The sequence below is a fragment of the Pteropus medius genome, unplaced genomic scaffold (assembly GCF_902729225.1).
Source record: "Pteropus medius unplaced genomic scaffold, Ma_sr-lr_union100, whole genome shotgun sequence".
Taxonomy (NCBI): Eukaryota; Metazoa; Chordata; class Mammalia; order Chiroptera; family Pteropodidae; genus Pteropus; species Pteropus medius.
Genome location: NW_024346667.1, coordinates 4543846 through 4568339, shown reverse-complemented (window position 1 = coordinate 4568339; position 24494 = coordinate 4543846). Strand labels below are relative to the sequence as shown.

The window sequence follows — 24494 nt, the reverse complement described above, 5'->3', positions numbered from 1 at the left end:
TGTCCACACCCTTCTAGCCCATAAAGGTGCACTGTAGGTTTCAGCAGCAATCAGACAAGAAAGTGGCAACAATAGGCCTGAAAGCTGTCTTGGAGACCATCTGGCTGCTCTTTCCTATTTCACAGGTGAGTCCTGGACAGAAGAATCCTCTTGCCCCAGGTCATACAGCCAGACATAGGTGTAGATGAGACCACTAATTTAATGGTCCATTCATTTAACTTACAGAAGAAAAGAAAACGCTAGTATTAATGGGTGTCTACTCAGTGCCAGACCGGGGACTGGGTGCTGTCATGTATCTTATCTCACGTGATCCTCTGAGGTCATTATTCATATATTCGGTTTTACAGATGAGATGTGTCGTGCAGTATGTGTGTGTGTATAATTATTTTCTGTATATTGTAACATTTTGACATCTTAAGAAATCTTTCTGGCTGGAGAGAAACTACTCTTCCCTGGGCTAGCCAGTTCTTGGGAACAGCAAAGAGCCCAGCTGGGAGCACACCTTTGATATCCAACCTGGAGCCACACCTCCTCTGTGACCCTGAGAGGCAATATACCTCTGCTCCAATCATCCCAGGGCCAGGGGCCAGTCAATGAGAGACCAGCTCTATAGCCCAAAGTCCACCAAAACGATTCCGACTGACCTGCGTTGTTTACCCCACCCTGTCTTGCCTTTCTCACAGGAACCCTGTAAAGGTCATGGCCTTGGTGTCCTCCTCACTTCTGTCTCCTGACCCCCCTGGTGCTTCCCTCCCTGTGGCCCCGTGTGCTGTGCCATGCCTGCTGTCTCTAGGACCTGTAAGAACAGTAAACTTTGGTTTCCTGAGCCTCTCTTCTGTGGCTACACCTGACTGACCATTTCAGGAAGGAAAACCAAACATGTTCATGTGTCAGTTTTACAGATGAGGCTTAGAGAGATTGAGCAGCTTGTTCCAGACAACACAACTCATGCATGGCGAGTCCAGGTTTAAACCCCAGACTATCCGCTCAAACCCAGTGCACGGTCCATTTTTCTTGCTTGAGCAATAGCCACTGAGGCTGGGTTAGGGGAGAGCCTTCCTCCCCCTCTCTAGTCTGCCTCACGGCACAGTCACATGAGGCCACAATCTGAAATCAGTGAGGGTGGCAAGAATGTTTCTCTGTTTCTGTCTTTCTGGACAATTTGTTCCATGAGTGCTTGTTTTCAAACAGCTCGATATCAGTCCCCCAGAGTTTCCACATGGCTTTGGGTTGGAGTGGGTGAGCTTTCCGTGTTGGCCAATTTTCTCCGATTCATCTTTTTTCATTTGTTGAAACTGTCATAAAGTATTTTAAGGAGGTTGGAAATTATTATCACTAATAAGCACGTAGGGAATTTGGGCCAGACTTGTCAGGGATCTAAGCACTTAATGGATTTCCTCTTTCAGAGCATGGGGTTTGCAGCCCCCTTGTCAAATCTCTCACATTATTGTTCCTTAAAAAGCAGACTCATGGTGTCAAAAGATCATAGCGCTTGGAGCTGAAATTGATCTTAAAGTCATTTTCTTCTTATTCTCAGATGAGGGAATGAAGGCTGAGAAAAGTGATATGAAACGTCCTAGGTCATCTAGACAGTTGGTGGCAGAACCAGGGCTCGTACTCATTTCTTGAAACCCAGTTCACATCTCATTCTACCATATCACACTGCTGTCCAGGAAAGCAGAATTAGGTATCCATCCACTCATCTATCCATCCATCCATCCATCCATCCATCCATCCATCCATCCATGTGAATTATCATTGACAATAATGCAAAAAGCATTTCCACCCAAACAGGTGGAGTTTTTCCAATTAGAAACATTTACACTAAGAATGAGAGTTACTTTGAAATATTAATTAATCCCCAGAGTATCTTGCATTATTAGGTTGGATATTTTCAGTGTCGTAAAAAGTATTTAGTATTGCAAAACAGTCATATGAAATTGCACCAGTGACAGTCATCAATCACAATATTGTATTATGTGGTTTCAGAGCCTTTTCTACAAAAGGGAAAAATTTTAATAACTTTTAACATATTGTAATAAAAAAAAGAACACCGCGTGCATCTCATGTTTCCAATTTTTCGAACAGTGACAGTGCTGTGTGAAGTGCAGAGATTATATAAAGGAAGTAAATTTCAGAATTTCATAGACTCTGAGAATTGAATGGGTTCTTAGATATGGATTAGAAAGGAAAGAATATTGAACTAAGAATTTAAAGGCCTGGGTTCAAGTCCTTCCCACCACTTCACCTGCTCTCTTGCCTCTTGAACAAGGGAATTTGTCATTTTGAGTTGCTTTTCATCTAAAAATAGAACTAACAACATCTACCTTGAGTTTGTTGTGAAGACTAAAGGAAAGAGTGAGTGAGCCAGACACTGTTGTGTGTTTTGTGCGGATGTTACATAAGTTGAGACAATCAAATAGGTAGGAAGAAAACCCCATGTCCATTAAAAGCCCTATTCGAATTCATACCATTGGTATTTCTACATACCCTTTCTTTATTATCACATTTGTTGACATTAATATTCATAATGGAACATCAAACAGTTGCATAGAGTTTCATATTTTACAAAGCAAATTATATACATTATCTAATTTCCTACTCTGGACCTGAATTTCATTCCTACTTGTATTAGCTGAAGTACTAAGGAAAGTGAGAAGAAACGATTTTTCGCCACTAGCTAGAGACAGCCTCGAGGCTCTGTCTTGCAATTGTAAATTAAAGAGTGTTCCATCCACCTTTATTCTTCATCTTCCCTGTCTGTGACTTTCCAACAACCTGAACACACAGTTCTTCCCCCTCTGCAGCTGAGTGACCCCCAGCACTGCTCCCCTTAGAACCTGGTAATCATTTGGTACTTTCTAAAGCGATCATGAACACTGACTCCCCTCTTTTCAACCACTGCCACCAAGCTTGTCACCTCTCTCACCATAAGGGGACCTGACCATTGTCATCAATAGGCAGACAAATCTTGTAACTTGACCTCCTCCATGAGCTCTCCTCTGGCTATACCTGAAATGCTGCTGCAACTGGATTCAGAGAGGCTTTCAAATGCCCCGGGTCTGGGGAGTTGAGTTACTTCCATATTAATTAGTGACAGACCCTAGGCAGCTGCAGCCACCTCATTTCCTTGCTATACCTCTTGAAGCACATAGCACTGCTGAAGGATTGTGGTAACTTGGTTCGTTCTTGTGCTGTTTGAATATATCTGGAGCTGACGTGTTTGAGTGGATTGGTAGGCTGGGAAAAAAATCTCCTTAGCTGTCACCTTCTCCATGTTTCTTACTGCCCAAGCCTGCTTTATCCCTCTCATTCTTAGAAGTGACTCTCTGTACCTTTACCAAGAATAGAATGTCATTTACTAGGAACTCTGTGTCCTCCACACCTCACATCTCTGTATCTACATTGTTTCCTCTAGGATTAGCGTGAGAAGCAGGACGTTCCCTACTCGAGGTGAACTGCAGCCTCTGTGTTCCATGCCACCCCTGCCAGTTCCCCACAGGAAGGGACATGGTGGGAGATGTGCAGGGCCTGTGGTTCCTTCAAAGACTCATGTAGTACTGCAGCACTGAGTGGCAGGGAAGGGAAGGTATTAGGGGTGACCGCCTGAACAGTGAGAATCCCCTCGCAAGACAGTTAGTTAGTTAAATATTCGAAGACAGATAGATCCTCCTTCCTTAAGGTTTAAGTCCCTTCATCACCCAAATCATTCTTCTTTGAATGTGTTTCAGTGTGTCTGCATCCAGTGGTGCAAAAACAAAAACCCCACCTTGTAGAGGTGCCAATTTCTGAGATATAAATACTCCCAACCTAGCGCATATCAAACTATCAATATGATATCACTAAATATGGAAAGTAAGAAAAAAAAACCCACCAAATTGTGACCAGCTTTGAAACAACTGATTCAGGCAAGAATTATCAACAGATGCTACAGTTGCTGAATGAAAAATGGTTGGGAAACAGTATATCTACACAGTATCAAAGCGTTTCCCACAGATCTCTTCTTCATTAGAAAAAGAATAAAGATACCTTTACAGTAGTTAAAGACCGGAACCAAGGGATCAAATTTAACCTCACCAATAAAGGAACAAAATGACACAATATGCCCCCAGATGTGAGGCACCGAGCAGGAATAATGAAGTATTTCTGCCAAAAATATTTAACTTATATCTAATCATGGGGAAACAATCAATCTCAAATTGAGGGACATTATACCAAACTACTGACCTGTGTTCTTCAAAAATATCAATGTCATGAAAAGCAATGAATGCTAGGAGCCATTCTAGATAAAAGAACACTAGAGAGACGTGATAACTAAATGTGTGATTCAGGATTGGGTCTTGATAAGGGTAAAAAAATATTTCAATAAAGGACATTACTGGAGCAATTAAAGAAAGTTCATTATGGACTATATATTTATAATTGTACTATACTGTGTTAAATTTCCTGAATTTAACAACTGTAAGTGGTGATATAAGAGCATTTCCTTGTTCTTGGAAATACATATGAAAGTGTTTAGGGGTGACATTTGCAACTGACTCTCAAATGATTCCAGAACAATAAAGATAGTAATAACAATGAGAGAGGAGAGAGAGATGCTGGTGGGGTGGAGGGTTGGGAGGTGGGGTGAGATATAGCAAAATGTTAACAATTGATGGATCGAGATGAAGGGTATATGCATGCTCATTAAATAATGCTTCCAACTTCTCTGTAGGTTTACAATGTTTTAAAAATAAAAAATCAAAAAGAAGACCAATACTGAGGAGTTGTGGAGTTGTCTAATCTGCATGGAGCTGAACAAGACTGCCACCTCCCATATTCTACATAGTATATCTCTATTAATGTAACTTTGATTGCAATGGCTTTCGGTGGGCAGCCATAGCACACAGTAACCCATAGTGGAAATCTCAAACCCTAAACCTTGCTTTAAAACTACTATCAAGCGCATCTTCCCTTCGCTGTAGCCCAAGACCTCATGCTCATCTGTATTAGATGCTCAGGTCTGAGCTACCTCTCTGGGTTTCAGGCTCATTTTGAATTCTGGTTCTACATTCCTTTGAATTGAATGCAGAGCTCCGTGAATCACAAAGATTCATAAACATGCTATCTGGGATTGAGCTACATTCAACAAAATTTATTGAGCATATACAATGTGCAAAGCAATAAGGTACAAAGAAATCAACAATAACTGAAAAAGATGTAGTTGTTGATTGTAGGCTTCTGGAAGGTGAGAACTAGGTCTTACACTTCCTTTGTCACCCCACAGCACCACGTGGTGCTTTTTTTATTAAGCACATAGTTGATGTTTAATAAATATCTGATTTGGCTTCACATAGGTAGTAAGCAGGCAAAAGGCTTAAAGGGCCAGTTCCCTTAAGAGATGGTATAATTAATAGCTAAATGTATGAAAAACTTTATGAGATCATTAGCTATCAAAGAAATGCAAAATAAAACAAAGTGAAATCTCTGAAAATAATGGGGCAAGTGCTACATCATGCTGGCAAGAATATGGTGAAAACTAGTGTGTTTATACATTACTGATGACAGCATAAAATACTTTTGAAAAGCAATTTGGCAAAATGTATCAAGAGCCATAAAAATGTTCACATGTCTGTTCAATAATCTCACCCCTGAGAATTAACCCTAGGGAAATAATCCAAAAGAAGGAAAACACTATAGCACAAACTCATCGCCTTCTTACCTTTTGCAGCAGTGAAAAGCTAGAGTGTTATGAATGGACAATTCAAGAATAATTAAATCATGGTACACTAACTAGATGAAGCCCTAAAAATGACAGCTATGAGGTCTCTTATATAACAATGTGGGAAATGCTTATGCTATAACATTAGGCAAACACATACTAATATAAGAATTAAAAGAAAAGAGGGATTATTGAAGATAATTGATGTTTTAGAGCTGTGAAATTATGAGTAATTTAATCATATTTCCTGATGGTGTTGTTCTATTTGAGCAATATAAATAATTTTAAATAATCATCTATTGAATAAAGGAGGAAGGGAGAGTTTTATGGGCTGAATTGTGTCTCTCCCACCCCCAAATTTCATATGTTAAAATCCTAACTCCCAGGACCTCAGAATGTTAACTGTATTTGGAGATAAGGTCTTTAAAGAGGTGATTAAGTTAAAATGAGGGTGGCCCTAAACCAAAATGACCAATGTCCTTATAAGAAAAGACGCCAGGCACAAGCTTGAGCAGAGAGATGACCTCATCGGGAGGCAGCAAGAGGGTGGCCGTCCACATGCCAAGAAGAGAGGCCCAGGAGAAACAAACCCTGCCAGCACCTTGTCCTTGGACTTCGTCTCCAAAACTGTGAGAAAATACATTTCTATTACTTAAGCCACCCAGTCTGGTGGTATTTTATTACGGCAGCCTTAGGAAACTAATACGGACTATAACACAACCCAGCCAGGCAGGGTTTATGGCTGTATCCAAGGATCTGATAACCAGAAGGCTGTGTGTGCAGGACTGTTCCTTATCAACGCCCCCAAGTGTACCTAGGACCACAGAGAATCTAATGAGGCCCCTTTTGCCATCTTCACCCCAGTGAGTGAAATATTCAGTTTTCAGGCTCTAAAACTTGCTGCAGATAAGGGTTAGCTGAGCAACATTGAGATTACAGCCTGGAGATTCTGATGCAGGAATGGGGTGGGCCCAGGAATCTGTACTTCACATAACAACCCTGCCCCAGCTCAGCTTTAGTGACATAGTTATGCTGGGAGCTATAGGATGATTAAAGTTCCTTATCTCCCCAGCTTTTGGTTTTCTTCTCTATTCTCCTTCAACTTCTATCTCTCCCAGCAGACGGAGGTCTCAGGTGGCCAGTCCTGTTGGACTTTCAAGTGCAAGCTGGCTTCAACATCCAAAGGAGCAAGCAATCCCCCTTCTGGGTACAAACCCAAAAGAATTGAGATGGGACTCAAGTAGATATTTGTCCACACACGTTTATAGCAGCATTATTCACAACAGCGAACAGGTGGATGCAACCTGAGTGTCCACTGATGAATGAATGAACAAAAAGTGGTATATACATACAAAGGAATATTATTCACACTTAAAAAGGAAGGAAATCCTGTCACATGCTACATACAACATGGATGAACCTTGAGGACATTAATTATGTTAAATGAAATAAACAAATCACAAAAGGACAAATACTGTATAATTCTACTTACATGAGCTACTTAGAGTAGTCAAATTCAGAGACAGGAAGTAGAATGGTGGTTGCCAGGTGCTGGGAGGAGGGGGAAATAGGGAGTCAGTGTTTAAAGGGTAAATAGTTTCAATTTTGCAAGATGAAAAGAGTTCTGGAGATGGATGACGGGTGACAGTTGCACAATAATGTGAATGTACTTAATTCTGCTGAACTATACACAAAAGGTTAAGGTGGTAAGTTTTATGTTATGTTTATTTTACCACAATTCAAAACATTTCTAAAGGGGAACTAAAGAGAGGAGTTTGGGTCGGGTGGGGCAAGAAGATGGCTATGTCTGGGGGCTGACCCCCTGGGGTGAGGGTGGGACCTAGGGGAGAGTCTGGCTGTGTCCAAGCGAGAGCTGCCGGCAAGCATTACTCAGGCTCTGCCCGGTCCCACCCAAGGCCAGATGATAAATGGGCTGACTGGGAGCCACTCACTGCAGCCCCAGCTCAGCTTTCACGACTGGAGTTTTGGGACCTGGCCTAGGGCCAGTGGGCAGGAATCTTCTTTCCCTCCTCCCATCTCCTCTGCCATCGAACTGTAAAGGTGGAGGGGCCTGGGACTGGCCCAGCTCTTTGGGGGCAGTCAGGGCTGCGAGCCAGCCGTTTGGCCACTAGGAGGAAGAGTGTAGCCTGGGGTTGTGCTTGGGGTTCGTGTGCCTGGGGACTTGAGAGTGCCTTGAACTGCTCATTCCTCTGGGGTTTGGTGGGGAACGTTCCCAAGTCCCTCTCCAAGGAGGAAAAACAAACAGCTGAGAGCAGGCGGCTCCAGCTGTGGGACACTTTCCAAGACTGAGAGGGGAAAAAAATTATTCCAGCCCCCAACGCCTAGTTAAATCAAAAGTAATGGCTCCAGAAAGCAATGGCAACTTCCTCATAACCTCCAGCTTCATCAAGAAAATTTGAAAATCAGTCCTTGAGCTCATGTGTTTTACTTCGTAGTTTGCAGTGTGGTATTACAACTCTTCTCGTAGATCTTTTGTATAATGTGTACTATAATAGCAGACATCATAAAATCCCACACGGCCAGGCCGTGTGAACTAACACAAATGAGTGAAAGAGAGAAGTGGCTTGGAGCTAGCCTGCTCTGTAGAAAATCATGTTCTTCGTCCTTTATGACCAGGTGCCTCAGTTTCCCCAGCTACTTCTTGCCCGGGGGCCATGTGGTATGATGGACAGAACAGTGAACTTGGGCAGACCCGAGTCCCAGGCCGGTTTTGATCACACGTGAGCAGAGGCCTTCCTGCCTGGCCCAGAGCTCCGGTTTCCAGCAGATCTGCATTCCCTTGGTGGGGCTGGGTGGTAAGCATAGGGGGCCGTCGGGGGGTGGGGGTGGGATGAGCTCTTGACTAGAAAACCGAAGTCTGAGCCCAACTCAGACCCGACCACCAGTGCCATTTACATGCAATGAACACCCATTCACCTGTGACAGCTGTCAGTCTCACTGGGCCTCGACCTCCTCATCTGTAAATGGGGACGATGGTATCCCCCCGCCACAGCATGGTGTGAAGATCAAGTGAAACCATGATGTGAATACAATACTAGCGTGATGTTGTGGTGGCATCGGTGGTGACGATGGCGGCTGCCCTATGGGAAAACGGGGGCCTTGGGCACTACAGATGGGGCAACTCAGGAGCCAGGCCACGGAAATAGGTGGACCTGTGATAACTCAGAGTGCACGGAAGGCAAGAAGAATGCAGATCGGCAGTAATACCCAACTCACTCTCAACTGACCTTCTGCCTTGACCATAGGCAGAGCTCTTCCCTGTGGAAACCGTTAAGCTTGCAGTGACTGGAGGCAGATGGGGAACCCCTGCCACACAGTGTTTCAGGTCTGCGTCCTCCACTACGGGCAGCCTGGGCGAGGACGGGAGGTGGACACAGGTGTGACTCCAAAGAGGAGCTGGGGGCTGCAGTGGGTGGGACACTGTCCCGGCCACAGGAAAAATGTGCACTGCAGAAAGCACTGGAGCTGGAGTGAGCTGGCTGGGCCAATAGGACGGCCACACATAAATGAGCAGGCTGGCCCCGGGCAGGTCGGAAAGCGCTCACAGAGTCCTGAGCAGAGACACAGGAAGACACAGGAAATATATTCTGCTTGTTGGTTCCTCGTGGTGAGACCTGGGCTGAGAGCAATGCTACCCGCTGGCAGCCTCTGAACTGAGTCTTTGCAACAAAGGGAGGTCCAGAGCCACCAAGGTGGGGAAGGCTCAGCACACCACCACTGCCAGCTGGAGGCCAACCCCAGGGTCTGATGCAGTGACACCAACACATCCGCTGCCATTAAATCACCCATGTCTGGGCTTTGACGAGAGCCAGACCTTGGAGGTGCCAGGAACACATCCGCCTACCCGGAACCTGGTCCAGGCCTCGCCCCTCTCCTCCACCCCCGACTCCTGTGCAGTCCTGTGCCACAGTGGGCCTTATGCCCATGCTTGGAGGCTTTCCAACTTGCACAGCTGAGTTCCATCCCCCCATGTCCCCCCATAACTGCAAACAGCTCATGCTTTGCCACTCTCTGGCCAGAAATGGACTTTGCCCTCAGCAGGATAATCCAAAGGCCTGGAAGAAAGCTGGGCCTTCAGGGAAGGAAATTCCACAGTGCCAGATATATTATGTATTTTAACAATTTTCTGTATATTACTGCATATTACGATGCTTTGATATCCTAAAAAACCTTCCTGGCTGGGAAGAGACTGTCCCTCCAAGCAACTAGAGACCACCCCAGTAGCCCAAAGCCCACCATAATTATTCAAACAAGCCAACCCTAAATGGGTTAGTCTGCCCTGTCTTTCCTTCCTGTGGAAACCTCAACGAAGGCATGGTCTAAGCATTGTCCTCACTCCTGTCTTCTGCCTCCTGCCCTCCTGGGGCTTCCCCACGTGGCCCTGCGTGCTGTGCCAGGCCGCCTGTCTCTAGGACCTGTTGGAACAACACATCATGTTTCCCTGAGCCTCTCTTCTCTTTCCTCTCGTGGCAGCACCTGGCTGAGGGTATCATGAAAGAATACAAAGCAGGGGGGTTTCTGAGATTCAGCAGAAGAGGGAGCCCACAGTGCTTTCTTCCTTTCAATGCTTTTTACCAGGAATGACATCAAGCATACTTTCATTCCTTGGTAGACTAGACTGAATAATGCCCCCTGCACTAAGTTCAGGTCTACGCAGATCCTGTGAATGTGGCCTTCTTTGGAATGAGGGTCTTTGCAGATGTGATCAAGTTAAGGTCACACTGGATTAGGGTGGGCCATTTGTGACAACATGGATAAAACTTGAGGAAATTATGCTAGTGTAATGAGCCAAACACAGGAAGACAAATACTGTATGATCTCACTTACATGTAGAACCTAAAAAAGTCAGACTCATAAAAACAGAGTAGAATCATGGCTGCCAGGGACTATGGGGAAGGAGGTGGGGAGACGTTGGTTGAGTGTACAAAGTTGAAGTTAATCAAGTGTTCTCATCACACACACAACAGGCGGGAACTATGTGATGTGGTGGTGTGTTAATGAGCTTGATTGGAGTGATTATCTCCTATTGTATACATATATCAAAACATCACATTGTACATCATAAATATATATAATTTTTATTTGTCAATTAGACCTCAACAAAGCTGGGGGGAGAAAGCTAAAAGAAAAAAGAAAAAAGAAAGTTTAAAGGGAAACTTGGAACATTTGAATTTACTCCCTTTGCTCCCATATAATGACTTTACTCCCAAAGAAAGTAGAAGTTATAAGAAATAAGAAGTAAAAATTAGCAAAGCAGTGAGCTTTGAGAACCAAGGGAGGTGCTGGAAGGCACAAGTCTGGGTGCGGGTGACATCTGGGGCCCCTGAGGAGGGCGCACAGGAAGACAGGGCTTCCCAGGGGGTCTGGAGTTTAGGAGGGTCTGGAGCCTTGAAAACAAGTTTCCAACTGGCCACCGAGGCCTGGGAAACCCGGAGCAGGACATGTCCCCACCCTGGGCCTTGGCCTCATTTATGAGGTTGAGGCCAGGACTAACCCGTCCCAGCTCTGGTTTTATTTGTCATTCGGCCCCTCCCATGCTGGGTGCCCTTGGGGCTCTCGCCCAGCTTCCCCTAGTCTGCGGCAGGAGTGTCCTCTAGTCCCTGACTCCAGGGAGCCGCCGTTGGCAGCATCCAACACCAGGCAGGGGCAGCACACGAGCACGTTTGGAGCATGAGTCAGGGGAGACCTGTCACCTCACCAGTTGGTGTGCTGATGACTCCGGGGCAGTCTCACAGGGCACTGCGTTCTCAGGGTTACAGAAAGATTCCCGTGGCTTTTTTAAAGGGTGGTTTTATTAAAACCCCAACAACATTAGAGGAAATTGAAAGAGAAGAATGTGTACCAATAAGCCTCCCACTCCTCCACGGGGTTTTTCCTTTCTCCAAGGTCCCTTCTGCCCTTCTTCCTTTTGTCTGTTTTTCTGCTTGCATACTTGCACTCCCAGCGTGCGCGCGCGCGCACACACACACACACGCACACACACACACACACACGGCTCGGTAGTCTTTTCCCCTTAATGGTATTTCGTAAACATTTTTCCATGTTACGTCACAGTTATCATTTGGGAAGGCTAGGTAATATTCCTTTGTGTTGATTTACCATAATTTAGCTAAACAACGCCCTTAAATTACGAAATTTAAGTGTTTTACCAGTCTGGAGTGATCATAAAAGATGTTGCTAAGAGTTTTATATACATCCTGTTTTTCTCCTTTGTAATAATTTCCTTGAGACAAATGGAGTAGGATTTCTAAGCCCAAGGGTATAAATGGCTTTTAGAGATCCTGAAAGGACATGGACTTCTTCAAGGCAATCTACTTGTTTACTCTTGCTCGGTGGCCATAGCTAACGGGCAGGGGACAAGTGTTAATAGGTAGGAGACTCCTTTCCTCAACGCCTTCCAGAAAGATGTAGTTTTTCCAAAACTCTGGCAGATACTATGTTTCACAGAGGACAACTGGCCAGACCCCATCGTTGTTAACAACAGCAAGAAGGAGAAACAAAGCACTTTGCAGAAAGAATCCCTCCCAGAGTGAGTCAGCACGACCAGGGCTCTGTCATGCTGTCATGTAGTTTCCCACCCTGGGATCTAGCACCATTGCCTCCTACAAGTCATTTTGGGACACCTTCTTAACTGCCTTCCCCGTGCTCGCACAGGTGCTGGGAGGCAGGTAGCCCCGCTAAATGACAGCTGAGTTCAGACCGGTGCTCTCCTCAGAGAGAAGCCTGGAAGGAACCTGGGGAGAGGCCACCCATGTCCCCTGAGCTGGAGCACAGCCTGGGTCCACCTCTCTTCTGGGATTTCCTGAGGAGGAAAGGCTATGGATTGGGACCACATCAGTGGTATAAGACGGGACTACAAAAATCCACCCCCCACAACAGTGGCTCCCTGTCTCAGTTCCTTGTAGCCCTAGATTACTTCAAAAAGGACCTTGGGGAATGTCGCAAAAGAGCACCGAGAAGGGCGGGAGCCCAGGGGATGCCTGCCAGCCATCATATCACACCGAGCTGCAGCTGGAAGGGCAGTTGGGGCCAAGAAGACTTGCGTTTCCCATCTCTGGGGACATCTCAGAGACAGAAAGCAAGGGGACATTATCCTAACAAGACCATCTGCGTGGAGGCCACAGCAATGGGCCACCAGCCTTGGCTAGCACCAGAGAGAGACCAGGAAAGCAATGCCCACCACCACCACCTCACCACCACCACCACCACCACCCCCACAGACTTGAGACTGGCTGACTATGTGGGAAGTCTTCCTGGTCTTCCTTCCTCCTGGGCCCTCTCACCGTGTATTTGAGACACGCTTCCACTAGAAAATGATTCATCATTTATCTGAAATTCAACTTGATCAGGGCACCCTGCCTTTTTGTTGGCTAACTGTGTCCATCCCACATTGGACGGCAATTGGTAGAGCCCGTTAGGGCTTGCTGATAGAGTGAACATGGGAGGCAGGTAAGATAAACCTAGGAGGATTCCTTGGTTCTTGGTTAACACAACTGGGTAGATCGTGGTGTCATTCGGAGATGGAGCAGAATGGAGAAGAACCATGTTTGGGAGGGAAATCAAGAGTTCTCTTCACATGATGAGTTTGAGATGCTTATTAAATGATCAAGTGGCAATGACACAAGTAGGCAGTTGAACGTATTAGCCTAGAATTCAAGGCAAAAGTCAGAGGTAAGGACAAAATGGAATGTGATGGGATTTGACGAAGGTCACCAGGATGAGAGTTCAGTTAAAGGAGAGAAGGCCAAGGACCGAGCTCCTAATTTACTCCAAGATTTAGAGGTGAAGCAGGTGGGAGTGAGGCAGCAAAGGAGACCAAGCTATGGCTTCACTGAGGTACGTCGGAACTTTCAGAATGTTCTAATACCTCTATTTTGAGGTTTACAGGGAAACATTTATTGAGCCCCTGGTATAAGCCAGGGGTTATGCAAGGTACTTTGTATATTATCTCATTGAATTGTCACAATACTGGTAAGTGATCATTATTATCCTCATTTTAATGGTTTTTTTTTAAAAAATGAGGCTTAAATAATTTCCCCAGATCACAACTCATAAATGATCAAGCTGATATTTGAACTCAGGTTTACTTGGTTCCAAAACGTCTGTTCTTTTTTCTACACTGTGTTTTATAGGTTTTTTGTTGTTGTTGTTGTTTGTTTGTTTGTTTGTTTTCGGCGTATCTGCTCTCTATTTGGTGCACTCTTTATGGCAGGGGCCTCTCTTTATTCCTCTTCCTATCTTGCTGTGCCTAATGCAGTGCCAGGCACATTGCTGGTGCTCAACAAGCATTTATTGTTTGGGATTTGATTGGAGAGGGCTCCAGTCTTTTGGGTGGGGGCAGACAAGGAACGATGCCTACAGGATCATCTCAGAAATTCCAAGAGTTTATAACTTCTTCCCTCCCAAAGGGTGGAGAACAAGAGCTTATTAGTTGCTCAGCATCAATCCCAATTCAAACTCAAAACCATCAGTGATAAAATCTACTTGATAGTTCTGGCACACACAGCAGAAAACAGAACCAGAAAGCAGAAGGAAACATGAGTTTTGAAGGTACAAAGTTTGAGCCATAAAGAGGGAGATGCGAGCTGCAGAAGAAAGCAATAGACTAACTCAAGCCCATTCCTACCTCCTTTTTGCTTAAATAAGAAAATTCCTTTTAGCAAGATCTGGGTGCTGCATTCACAGTTCCTCTAAAGTTTCCTCCAACTCTGGCTCCTGGGATAGAAACTGAAGCAGTCGACAAATCTCTCTTATTTCCTGCATAGCACAGTGAAATGAGGGATGGATTATGGTACGGTTGGCAGGACTTATACGTGTTGATAATCACCTAACAAACACTGACGATACTTAACTATCTGCCATGAATATTGTAGGCGCTTTATGTGGATGAATTAATTTAAGTCTCACTACGCTTTGAAGTGGGAAGTGTTACCACTTCCGAGACACTAAGGCTCAGGTAGCTTGAATAACTTGCTCAAGGTCACATGGTAAGTAACAAGGCCAAGATTTGGGCCCTGGCAGTCTGACTCCAGTGCCCATGCACTTCAACAGGGGGTGATAGGTACTGCACCTGACAGGAGCCTGAGCTAAGAGAAGTCCTGCATTCACACAGTCCCATTGCTCATGGTCTAGACTCCCACCCCGCAGCTGTGGGACCGAGCGCCAGCACCAGCAACTCCTCGGAGCCTCGATTTCCTCGCCCTTATATTGTGACCTCGTTTTTGGATTCCTTCAATTGTAAAGAAAATTAAATGACATAACATATGTGAAAATTCTTTGAAAACTATAGAACATAAACCAAAGGTGAAAGATTAAAGGGCTAATTAGCAGTCAGTATAAGCCTAGTTGGGGGTGGGGAGGTCCGCAAACTTTTTCTGTAAAGGGCCAGGGAGTAACCATTTTAACCTCCGCAGGCCACAGGGTCTCTGTTATAACTACTCAACTGCCACAGTTGTGCAAAGCAGCCATAGACAATACAGACAATACATAGACAATAGGTGAATGGGTGTGGCTTTATTGACAAAAACTGGCAGTGGCCAGATTTGGCCCTTTGTCTAGAGGACACATTCCAACAGGATGTAATTAGATTGTTCCTCTGCCGTGTCCTATCTAATTATTATAACAATTTGAAGACACAAACAGCTTATTGTTAAATTTACAGGCAACCTTTCCCCCACGCCCACTTTTTTCACCTAAAGGGTGGCTGGAGGCATCCATCGAAGTCAGAGAGACATGAAAATCCCTCATCCTGGGCAGTGGAAACTTCCACAGAGGAATCAGGATGTCAAAATTCTCTTCCTCCTTTTTCCTCTCGCTTCCCTGGAGCTAAGGTGAGACTGGGGGGCTCCTTCTGCTGGGGAGGCTCTGATAGCTTGGGCAGGCCCACCCAGCCAAGGTGGGAGGCAGGGGGTACCTTCTCAGGTGAGCAAGGTCCAGGTGTAAGGGAGAGGGTCATCGAGGTGATGTTACACCACCTCACAAGACAGTCAAGTGTGTGCATGGGCTGACGTGCCCCTGGTCATGTTCTTCTGGGAACCGTGCACGTGGTGGCAGGCTATGGAGTCGGGGCTGGGGTGGGAGACTGTCTCAGATATGTTCAGACGTGTTAGCTGAAAGAAAAAGCTAAATGACGGACATCGGAATCCAGATTCAAACTGATCCAACAGGCTGCAATATTTGGCAGAAACCAACGTGATGACATTTAAATAAGATCACTAACAAGATTTGCATTTAAGTTAAAGCAACAACAAAACCAACAAAAGCCAGTTTTACTGACATAGGACGAAGGAGCCTTGCTGGGCAGTGTTTCCTTTGAAAAAGATCTGGGGTTGGGGTAGGGTAGAGACCAGACATGATTATTAAATGACTGCACAGAATTTTATCTGTTGGGTGTAGTATCGTGTATTGTTATGAGTTACCACTAGAAAGGCTTGCACAAAATTAGACTACATCAGCATGCATGGAGCGTTTAGACCAAGACTGCTCACAGCCCAGCACGCCCTGCCCTGGCCGGACCACACCAGGAGTGCTATGTTTCATTCCATTTACCACGCAAACCTGGAGCTTGTCGGGTGGGGGAGCCATTATGTTGAGGTGTTGTTCAGTTTAGGCCACACATTAACTGGGCGCCTACCATATGCAGGGCATTTGGGAATAACAGAGCCTTATCGTGAAAGAGCTTTCTTTTGGACTAGGGGGCAGTAAGCACATACACTGATAACTTTAATAAAATGTGGCAAGTATGCAGTTAGGGGCATATCACACACACGGAGGTCTCTAAACCAGGTCTAATGAGCTACTGTTGAAGGAACTGGTGCTTACAACTCACTGGAGAACAATCACGAAGATGAGGTGAAAGCCTTATTATGAATTGCTTCTACGAGAGAAACTAGAAATAGCATGGGTGAGACAGTCGAGGAAGAGTAGGCAGACGTTTCTGTCACTTACAACTCTTCCTCGGTAGAAGCATAATATCTCATCCACCTGGGAAGTCGAGAAGGAGGTTCTTGCCCTGAGAAGGAGACGTCCTCTGAGGCCCCTGTCAAGGCTTAAGCTCTTGAGTGCCATTGGTGGGACCGGCACCACCGAGCGGCCTCATCTGCTCTCTTCTCTAAAGAGCCACAATGTTGAAAACACGGCGTCGCTTCTTGGCATCCTGAGCCCTGTGCTGTCACAGCAAGCCCAAGGTCCCTCAGACAAAGTCTCTAGGCTTCCCCTGTGTGTTTATTAGAAATGCGTGGGCCTTGGGCGCATACCCTCCTGCCACATAGAGAACACCAAGTCCTCTCTGTTTATAGGCAAAACCAGTAGTAGCTTAGGCTAAATAAGTAGGTTTCTAATCCTTTGATATTCTCAGAGCCAATCCCTCTGATTGCTCCAATAATAGTAATAACAATAAAAGTATCAAATATTTATTGAGTACTTTCAATATGCCAGGCACTCAGAGTTTTTATATATTAATTTAATCCTCACAACAACCCTATGGAGTAAGTACTATTACTATCCCATTTGATAGATGAGGACACTGAGAATTTGAGAGGTTAAATAATTTGCCCCAAGATTATAAAACCATTCAGTGGCACAGCTCAGATTGAATCCAGACGTTTACCTTCAAAGCCCAATTCTGAAGCTAATACACCTATTCTCTTAGAATGTTTGAAAGTCACATAGAGTAATAGAAGTATCATTTAGCCCATTGTTTTTCAGACTATGGCTTGTATCCCATTCATGACTCATGAAATACATGTACGGTTTTTATGACCTTTTTTTTATTAAATGAACAGAATAGAATAGGAAATCATCAGCATGCATCATACATTTAAGATTATTTCTTGTGTAGATGTGTGAATGTGTGTGAACTAGTTGTGATGTAAAATATATTTCTTAATGTAAGCCATGGCCAAAAAGTTTGAAAAACACTCATCTAGTTCAACCTGCTCATTTTATAAGTGAGTGTACTAAGGTTCACACAGCAAAAGGATTTTCCCCAAGATTACAGAGTGTTAATGGACTAAGCTGAAGTTTCTCCAACTCTCAGTCCACATCATCGAGCTTAATTTACTACAAAGAAAGCTAAGAAAAAAACGAGCAAGAATACTAATAGTCGTGGTAGCACTCTACTATAATGACAATAGTAATAGTAGCTGCTATTTCTATCATGCTTACTACGTGCCAGGAAGTAAGTTAACTTATTTAACTCTCATTACAACCAAATGAGGCAGCTATATTAATTTCCCCCATTTTCAAAAAAGGAAACTCAGGTACAGAAAGGGCAGGTAACTTGACCAACATCACAGACCTGGTAACGGAGGAGGTCTGGGTCGGGAGGATTTGAACCCAGACAGGCTGGCTTCACAGTCCATGCTGTTAAGCAGTGTAAGGTACTGCATGATCCTGCCTGTCTTAATATTCTCTTTAAATGCAATAATGCCAGTACAGTATAATTCCATGACCTCTAAGAACGTTTGTCACAACATTAAAACTCTCAGTGTCAGTTATGGATGTATGTGGAAATAGGAAAACTGTACAGCTAACATTTAGTGTGCTGTTACTGAGAGTTAAAGCGTTTCAAAGGTGGTGTGAGCAGTGCCTGCCTTCAGAGCGAGTACCTGAAAACATCATGCACTTGCAGAAATAAATAGAGTAGACAGATTTTTTTAAAGACAAAACTGTGCATAACACCCTTCTTTGTTCCAAAAGGGATTAAGGCAGTTTACAAGGAGACAAAAAATACACTAAGATAAAAGTAGATGAAAATGAGATAAAGGGAGAATGATTGAGAGACTAAATGATGGTAGGAATGAGACGAACACAAAAATGCTTTCCACAAAGTCTATATGTTGCTATGGGTGGAGCACAAATCTGTCTCCAGGTTTTTATTCTAATTACCTTCAGATTCACACATCTTACACTGGGATAACAACCAACTCTCAGTTTGCATTAATTACCTCCTTGAAAGTGATTTTAATTACTCTCAGAGTCACAGTCTCCTTAAGGTGAAAACAAACTAGTTCCTCAAGGAAAGCATACCTCCTTCTAAGACAGATAATAGTTTCTCCCTGGGCCCCCTTAGTCGACGTGCATAATGGAATGAACAACGTCCTCAACAGCACCCCTACAACAAGCGCAGGATGGGCTGTTTCTGACAGTGTTCCAATAAAGGCCAAGGGCATCACACTGTTAATTCCAAGATGCATGATAGTTATCAGTAACTTGCCATATAAATAGATTTGGGCTCTGAGCACACTGTTCTCTGATTGTAGAGTCAGGGAGAGACCTTCTTGAAACGAGGCGATCAAAACAAGGGGTGCTTAGTTCAAACTACATGTGGATCACTTGGTGTTCAGCTCTCCCCAGGCTGAGGCCTCCTCAGCTACTCCAGCACTCGGGAATAAGGCTCTCCTTTGCATAATTTGGCATGTAGCATTAATCACATCATACTGTCCTGATGTCATGTGTGTTTATGATTTTAAACGTTCCCAGAGCAAAAACCACATCTCATAATTCTTTTTATTTCCATGCTATAGATTGAATGTTCGTGTCCCACCCAAATTCCTGTGTTGAAATCCTAACTCCCAATGTGATGGTATTAGGAGGTGAGACATTTCGGAGGTGATTAGGTCATGAGGGTGGAGTCCTCATGGTGGGATTAGTGCCTTTATAAAAGAGACCCCAGAGAGGTCCCTTGCCCCTTCCACCATGTGAAGACACAGCAAGAAGACAGTCATCTATGAACCAGGAAAAGGGTCCTCACCAGAGACACTGAGTCCAGTTCCTTGATCTCATACCTCTCAGCTTCCAGAACCGTGACAGATAAATGTCTGTTGCTTAAGACCTCCAGTCTACGGCGGTTTGTTATAGCAGCCCAAACGGACTAAAACACCACGAACCCGCTAAGCACTTGTGCACAGATGAAGTGCTTGTTAAGAAGGACGATGGCAACATCTGACCTGCTTCTGTTAAGCAAGAATTAAACGAAGGTGCGAGAGGGGCGCATGTTTCGCAGGGAACTCTCCCTGGCCCCAGTCTCTGGCCCGCATTGCTGCAATATTCCACCTTCCCACCAAATTAGACCCCCAGATGTTTGCACGTCCCCTCTTTGCTGTTTCATTTTCACGGTGGGAATTCAAGTTCCCCAATGACAGGGAAGGGGAGGAAAAGGTGGTTCCTGATCACCAGCCTATGTCATGCCAGTGATGTCCCAGTGTCATCATGGGTAAGACTGAATTTCCTCTAACCCTTGACCTCCATCAGAGAACATCTTCCTTAAAGTGCTAGACTGAGGACCATCTGACCACACGACCATCCAATGTCTATTCTCTCGTTCATGAACTTAAGCCTGATAAATCTGAAATAATCATCTTTTTTTTTTCCTTTCACAAAGAAGATTCCCTGGAACGGTATAAAAACATAAGAACCATCAGCCCGGGTAACAGCTAAAATGGTTGAAGAGCTAGAAAGGCTTGGAGGAATTGGGGGTGGGAAAGATGGACTGGTACCGCCTCCTTGGGAGACGATGGACAGCTGTGGATATAGAACCGAGTAATGCTGTGGGATTATCAGAGGAAAGATCACAAGAGAATGCTAATCAGGAATGGAGAGTTAGATGGTGGGTAGAAAACCCAATAGATAAAATCGTTTGGGTGATGGCTAGATTAACCTACCGACAGGAGAAGCTGGGATGACGTACAAACACAAGGTATAGTATATGCCTTTCATTTTGAGTACTTGGATAAAGAGATGAATCGAGAGAAGTCCCAGGTGAGGCTTTTATAGAGTAATATTTTTATGTAATTGGATTATTATTTTGCAATATTGAAAAAACTGCAAGAGCAAGCATATTCACTTCAATCCGATGTTACCAATCGGGTATTCAAACATGGCACTTGGTTGCGGTGAATAATTTTGTCATCCAATTGTAAGAGGTATATGTGAGCTTTGTGGCAATGAGAATTTTTCTTGAAGTCTAGTGGGGTTCAAATAGAACTCCTCCTGTCTTAATCAGCTAGGGCTGCCATAACAAACTACCATAGACTGGGTGGTTTAAAGAACACACATTTATTTGTCACACTTGTGGATGCTGGGAAGTCCAAGATCGGGGGTGGGGGAGGTTAAGAATTGGTTGTTAGCGAGGGCCCTTTTCCTGGCTTGCAGATGGTTCCTTTTCATTGTGTCTTCACATAGTAGAAATATCTTTCTCTCTCTCTCTTTCTCCCTCTCATCGCTTCTTATAGGGCACTAATCTCATCATGATGGCCCCACCCTCATCACCTAATTACCTCCCAAAGACCCCACCTCCAAATACCATCACACTGGAGGTTAGGGCTTCAAAATATAAATTTTAGTGGGGACACAATTCAATCCATAGTGCCTCCTGTGCAAGGTGACCTCAGCAGGGCACCCGAAAGAATGTTCTCCCTAACGTTCTTAAAAACGTTAAGAACAGCTAACAGAAGGCCATGCATACCCTAGTTTACACTGAACCATGGATCTCTTCACCATCTTGGTATTCCTTAAAAGGAAGCATCACTTTCAATCAGGAAGTTTCAATCAGAGCAATCTGAAGAAACTTCCTTCCTCCCTAAGGTCAGGCAGGGCCTGCTTAAAGAATCCCAGACTTGTCTACCATATTCCTAAGTCCCCTCCTTAGGGGAGAGGCAGCTGCTGACTATATTCTTTCATTGGTCACCCTCACCAAATCTTTCCCAGAGGCCAACATGATTTTCCAGATAAGAACCTGGGGAGGTGACAGTGGCCAAGCCACAGAGCCAAGATTTTAAGTATGATGCTCTTTGTCATCAGATCAGTTCCAATCGATTCAAAATTTTCATTCCACACTGGCAAATTTCTGGTATCCAGGAATTTCAGGGTCAGAGATGATCATAATGATCAAAATCCTCCCCCGGTTTCCACATGGAACAACTAAGGAAGCATGACAATGTTTTCATTAGATCAGGAAATGATGTTCCACACTCCATTCTGAAACTTCCAGGATGTCATCGTAAATCCCATTTAACTTCCAAGCCAGGAGAAAAGCCTTTCTTCATCATTCTGGACAGCACTACTTATTAGAAATGCTCCCCGATTTTGAATGGAAATTTATCTTGTTACAAATCCACTCATTTTTCTGGTTCTACCCTCTGAGGCCATGTAGAAATGTGTCTCCTCTTTTCCACAACAACCCATCAGACACCAGACGAGAACTTTCATTTCCCTGCAAGCCTTCTCCCCAAAAGATGAAGTCCTTCCAGAACCTCCAGATCCCCAGAGACCTGTACCAGGGTCCCCACCAGCCTGACTCCTGTAGACCCTCTTCTGTCTGTCACCTTAAACAAAAGTCGACAGAACAAAACTTTTATGTTTAGCAGAGAAATTGTAACACCGTAGCCCAGCTTTCCTGCTGGGCTGAAACACTTTCCAAAAATTCTGGAAATTTGTTACGGTCATGGCAGCCAAGCCCACAAAACCCAGATCCCAATCTTTCACTGAGTAGCTCAAGAACATGTTCAAATCATCCTCTGGCTGGATCTCATCCCTGGATCCCTGGGATGAATCATGAGTTTCCTTCGTTGTTGCTGTTGGCTGCCCTCCGGGTCAATGGTCGGTGGGACAGGCACTACTCCTAATGATGCCCTTTGCCCTGAGTGCAGGAGCCTGAGGGTGCAGGTAGCATGGAACATCCTCATCACAGGGCGCAGATGACTTTTTTTGCTTGACACTAAGTGAGACAAAACCAGGGAGGTCCTAGGCATCCGCCTCAGGGTTTCCAGCAAAGGGTCATCGGCAAGGGCTTTTAACCTCCAGATTCCTTCCCAAGAGTTAAGTCAGGGACCCCACCCTCAGCACTTCAAGCCAGTTCTGCCTGGCCAGAAGCCTTGCTCTGACCAATCCCCGCACCATGCCACACCCACACTTCCTCTGTGTGTGCCTTTTCTGTATTACCACAGCACTTGTGTCAACATATGTCCCCATCATAGTCCCTTGAGACAGGGCTCTATCTGTGTGTACCTGCCTTGTCCCCTAGACTGGGAGCTCCTTAGGGGAAGCCCCTGGGTCTTAGCTGTGGCTCCAATCCTAGCACGGAAACTGGCACAAACGAGGCACTCATGTAAGACAAGCGAGGCTGAAATAAACTGATCCCGTGGCTTACTTTGTCAAGCCTTACATACCTCCATTGAGAAGGGTGGGCATTGAGAATCCCTCTCTCTGAGTGAGAGTCAGAAGAGACCACCACTGACTCTGTCCCTTCACCATCTCCATCATGGCTATGAACTGAGCTGCTCAAAGCATGGGGTCCTCCATCTGATCTCTTCCTACGTCCATGCTCTGCTCTTTCCTGCCTAGAGAATGTGCTCCAAACCTGCCTGTCCTGCAGACAGAAACTAGGGAGAAGAGCCCAAGTGAATTGGGGCCAACCCAACCCACCCCAGTAATTGCAAAAGGGCAGCAGGCTGACCGTGGCCTTGATTAGCCTTAGCAGCAAAGTGTCTCATGACTATTTTCATCACACTTCAGGACAAAGGGCCCAGCCTGCTCTGTGCAAAACACAGTGTAGAGCTCCAGGGAGGCCCAGCGTAGTGCATGGTGTCACATAATGATGCAGGAAAAGTCAGACACCACCCGGAGAAACTAGGTCTCTGCTCCTGGACTCAGGGACTTCCCAAGCTCATGCAGCCCCTGCCAAGATTTATCTCATATCAAACAAGCAATGCTGCTAACAGTGATGCAAGATCAGAAAGGCCAACCGGCTTTCTCGTTCACAGTTTCCATGGTGAGAAGGACAGTGTTTGGGCTCACGACTGTGGAAACGAAGAGTGGAGACTCTGGCTCTCCGGTTCCCATCTGCTCTCACTTCCTACATACCCCCTTCTGCATTCCTAAAGGCCAGGACAAGAAAGGGTGCTCTTACCTGCTAAAATGAAGATGCCCACGAGAATCAAGAAGACCAGCAGGTAGAGCCCAAGGACAGCATGCTTCAGGGCTGACAGGGAGCCCAGCTGGGTGCAGCAGCCCCCGACCCGGCGTTTCTGGCACGGACCTAAACAACAAAGGTAAGAAGAGGAGGGAAAAGACATTTGAAAACCTCATTAGCTTTTTCTTCCTTTCGATCCCATCTCTCCGTGATGCATACAGACGTTCCCATGGAGCCTCTCACACACCTTCTGAATATCTGTAATGCAGCTGGATCTATGCGCAGCTTTTCAGAACCACAAGCTTTTCACCTTCTAGCTCTCCTCCCACCCTCTGTGTTCTTGAACAAGCCAGACAGGCATGTCCGCCACGACTGTGCCCACACAAATCCATCCTCCCAGAGCACACCCAAGCAGCAGAGAAAGCTCGGATGAGCTGAAATACGTGTCCTTTATAAAGCATCATTTTCCCACGTGATCTGGAGAATATGGAGAGAATTTATAACAGGAGTTGCAAAGTCCAATTTCTACAGTGGCAGGAAGGATGGAAATGAGCCAAATGGGCCAGGTGGGGCTGGGGACCCCAACAGCACATGCCCAGTCTGGAAGAGGTTATGGTATAGAAATGAGGGCCGAGTGTTGCCAGTTCCAAAAATTTCAAGATGAGACAGAAGAGATTTTGAGAAATCTCCCTGTTTTTAAGTGTTAACAACTAACTTATCAACAACGACAAATGACAAAAAGCCAAAACTACTAGGGAATATAAAGCAAACACATTTGCATGCTGGATCTAACCCACCTATTTGCAACCTTGGGTTTAGATGTAAACACAGTAACGTCATCCTATGAAACTACTCAAGGTT

At 45.1% G+C, this 24494-nt stretch overlaps 1 protein-coding gene across 2 annotated transcripts in view; it reads right to left on the bottom strand.

The window, feature by feature from the left end:
- SCARA5 (scavenger receptor class A member 5) overlaps window positions 1–24494 on the bottom strand; it is a 94951-nt gene that overhangs the window by 44820 nt on the left and 25637 nt on the right. For both annotated transcript variants that reach the window (XM_039875900.1, XM_039875901.1), the window contains exon 3: window positions 23631–23759. In XM_039875900.1, coding sequence (XP_039731834.1) covers window positions 23631–23759 — 129 coding nt within the window. The remainder of the gene's footprint in view (window positions 1–23630; window positions 23760–24494) is intronic.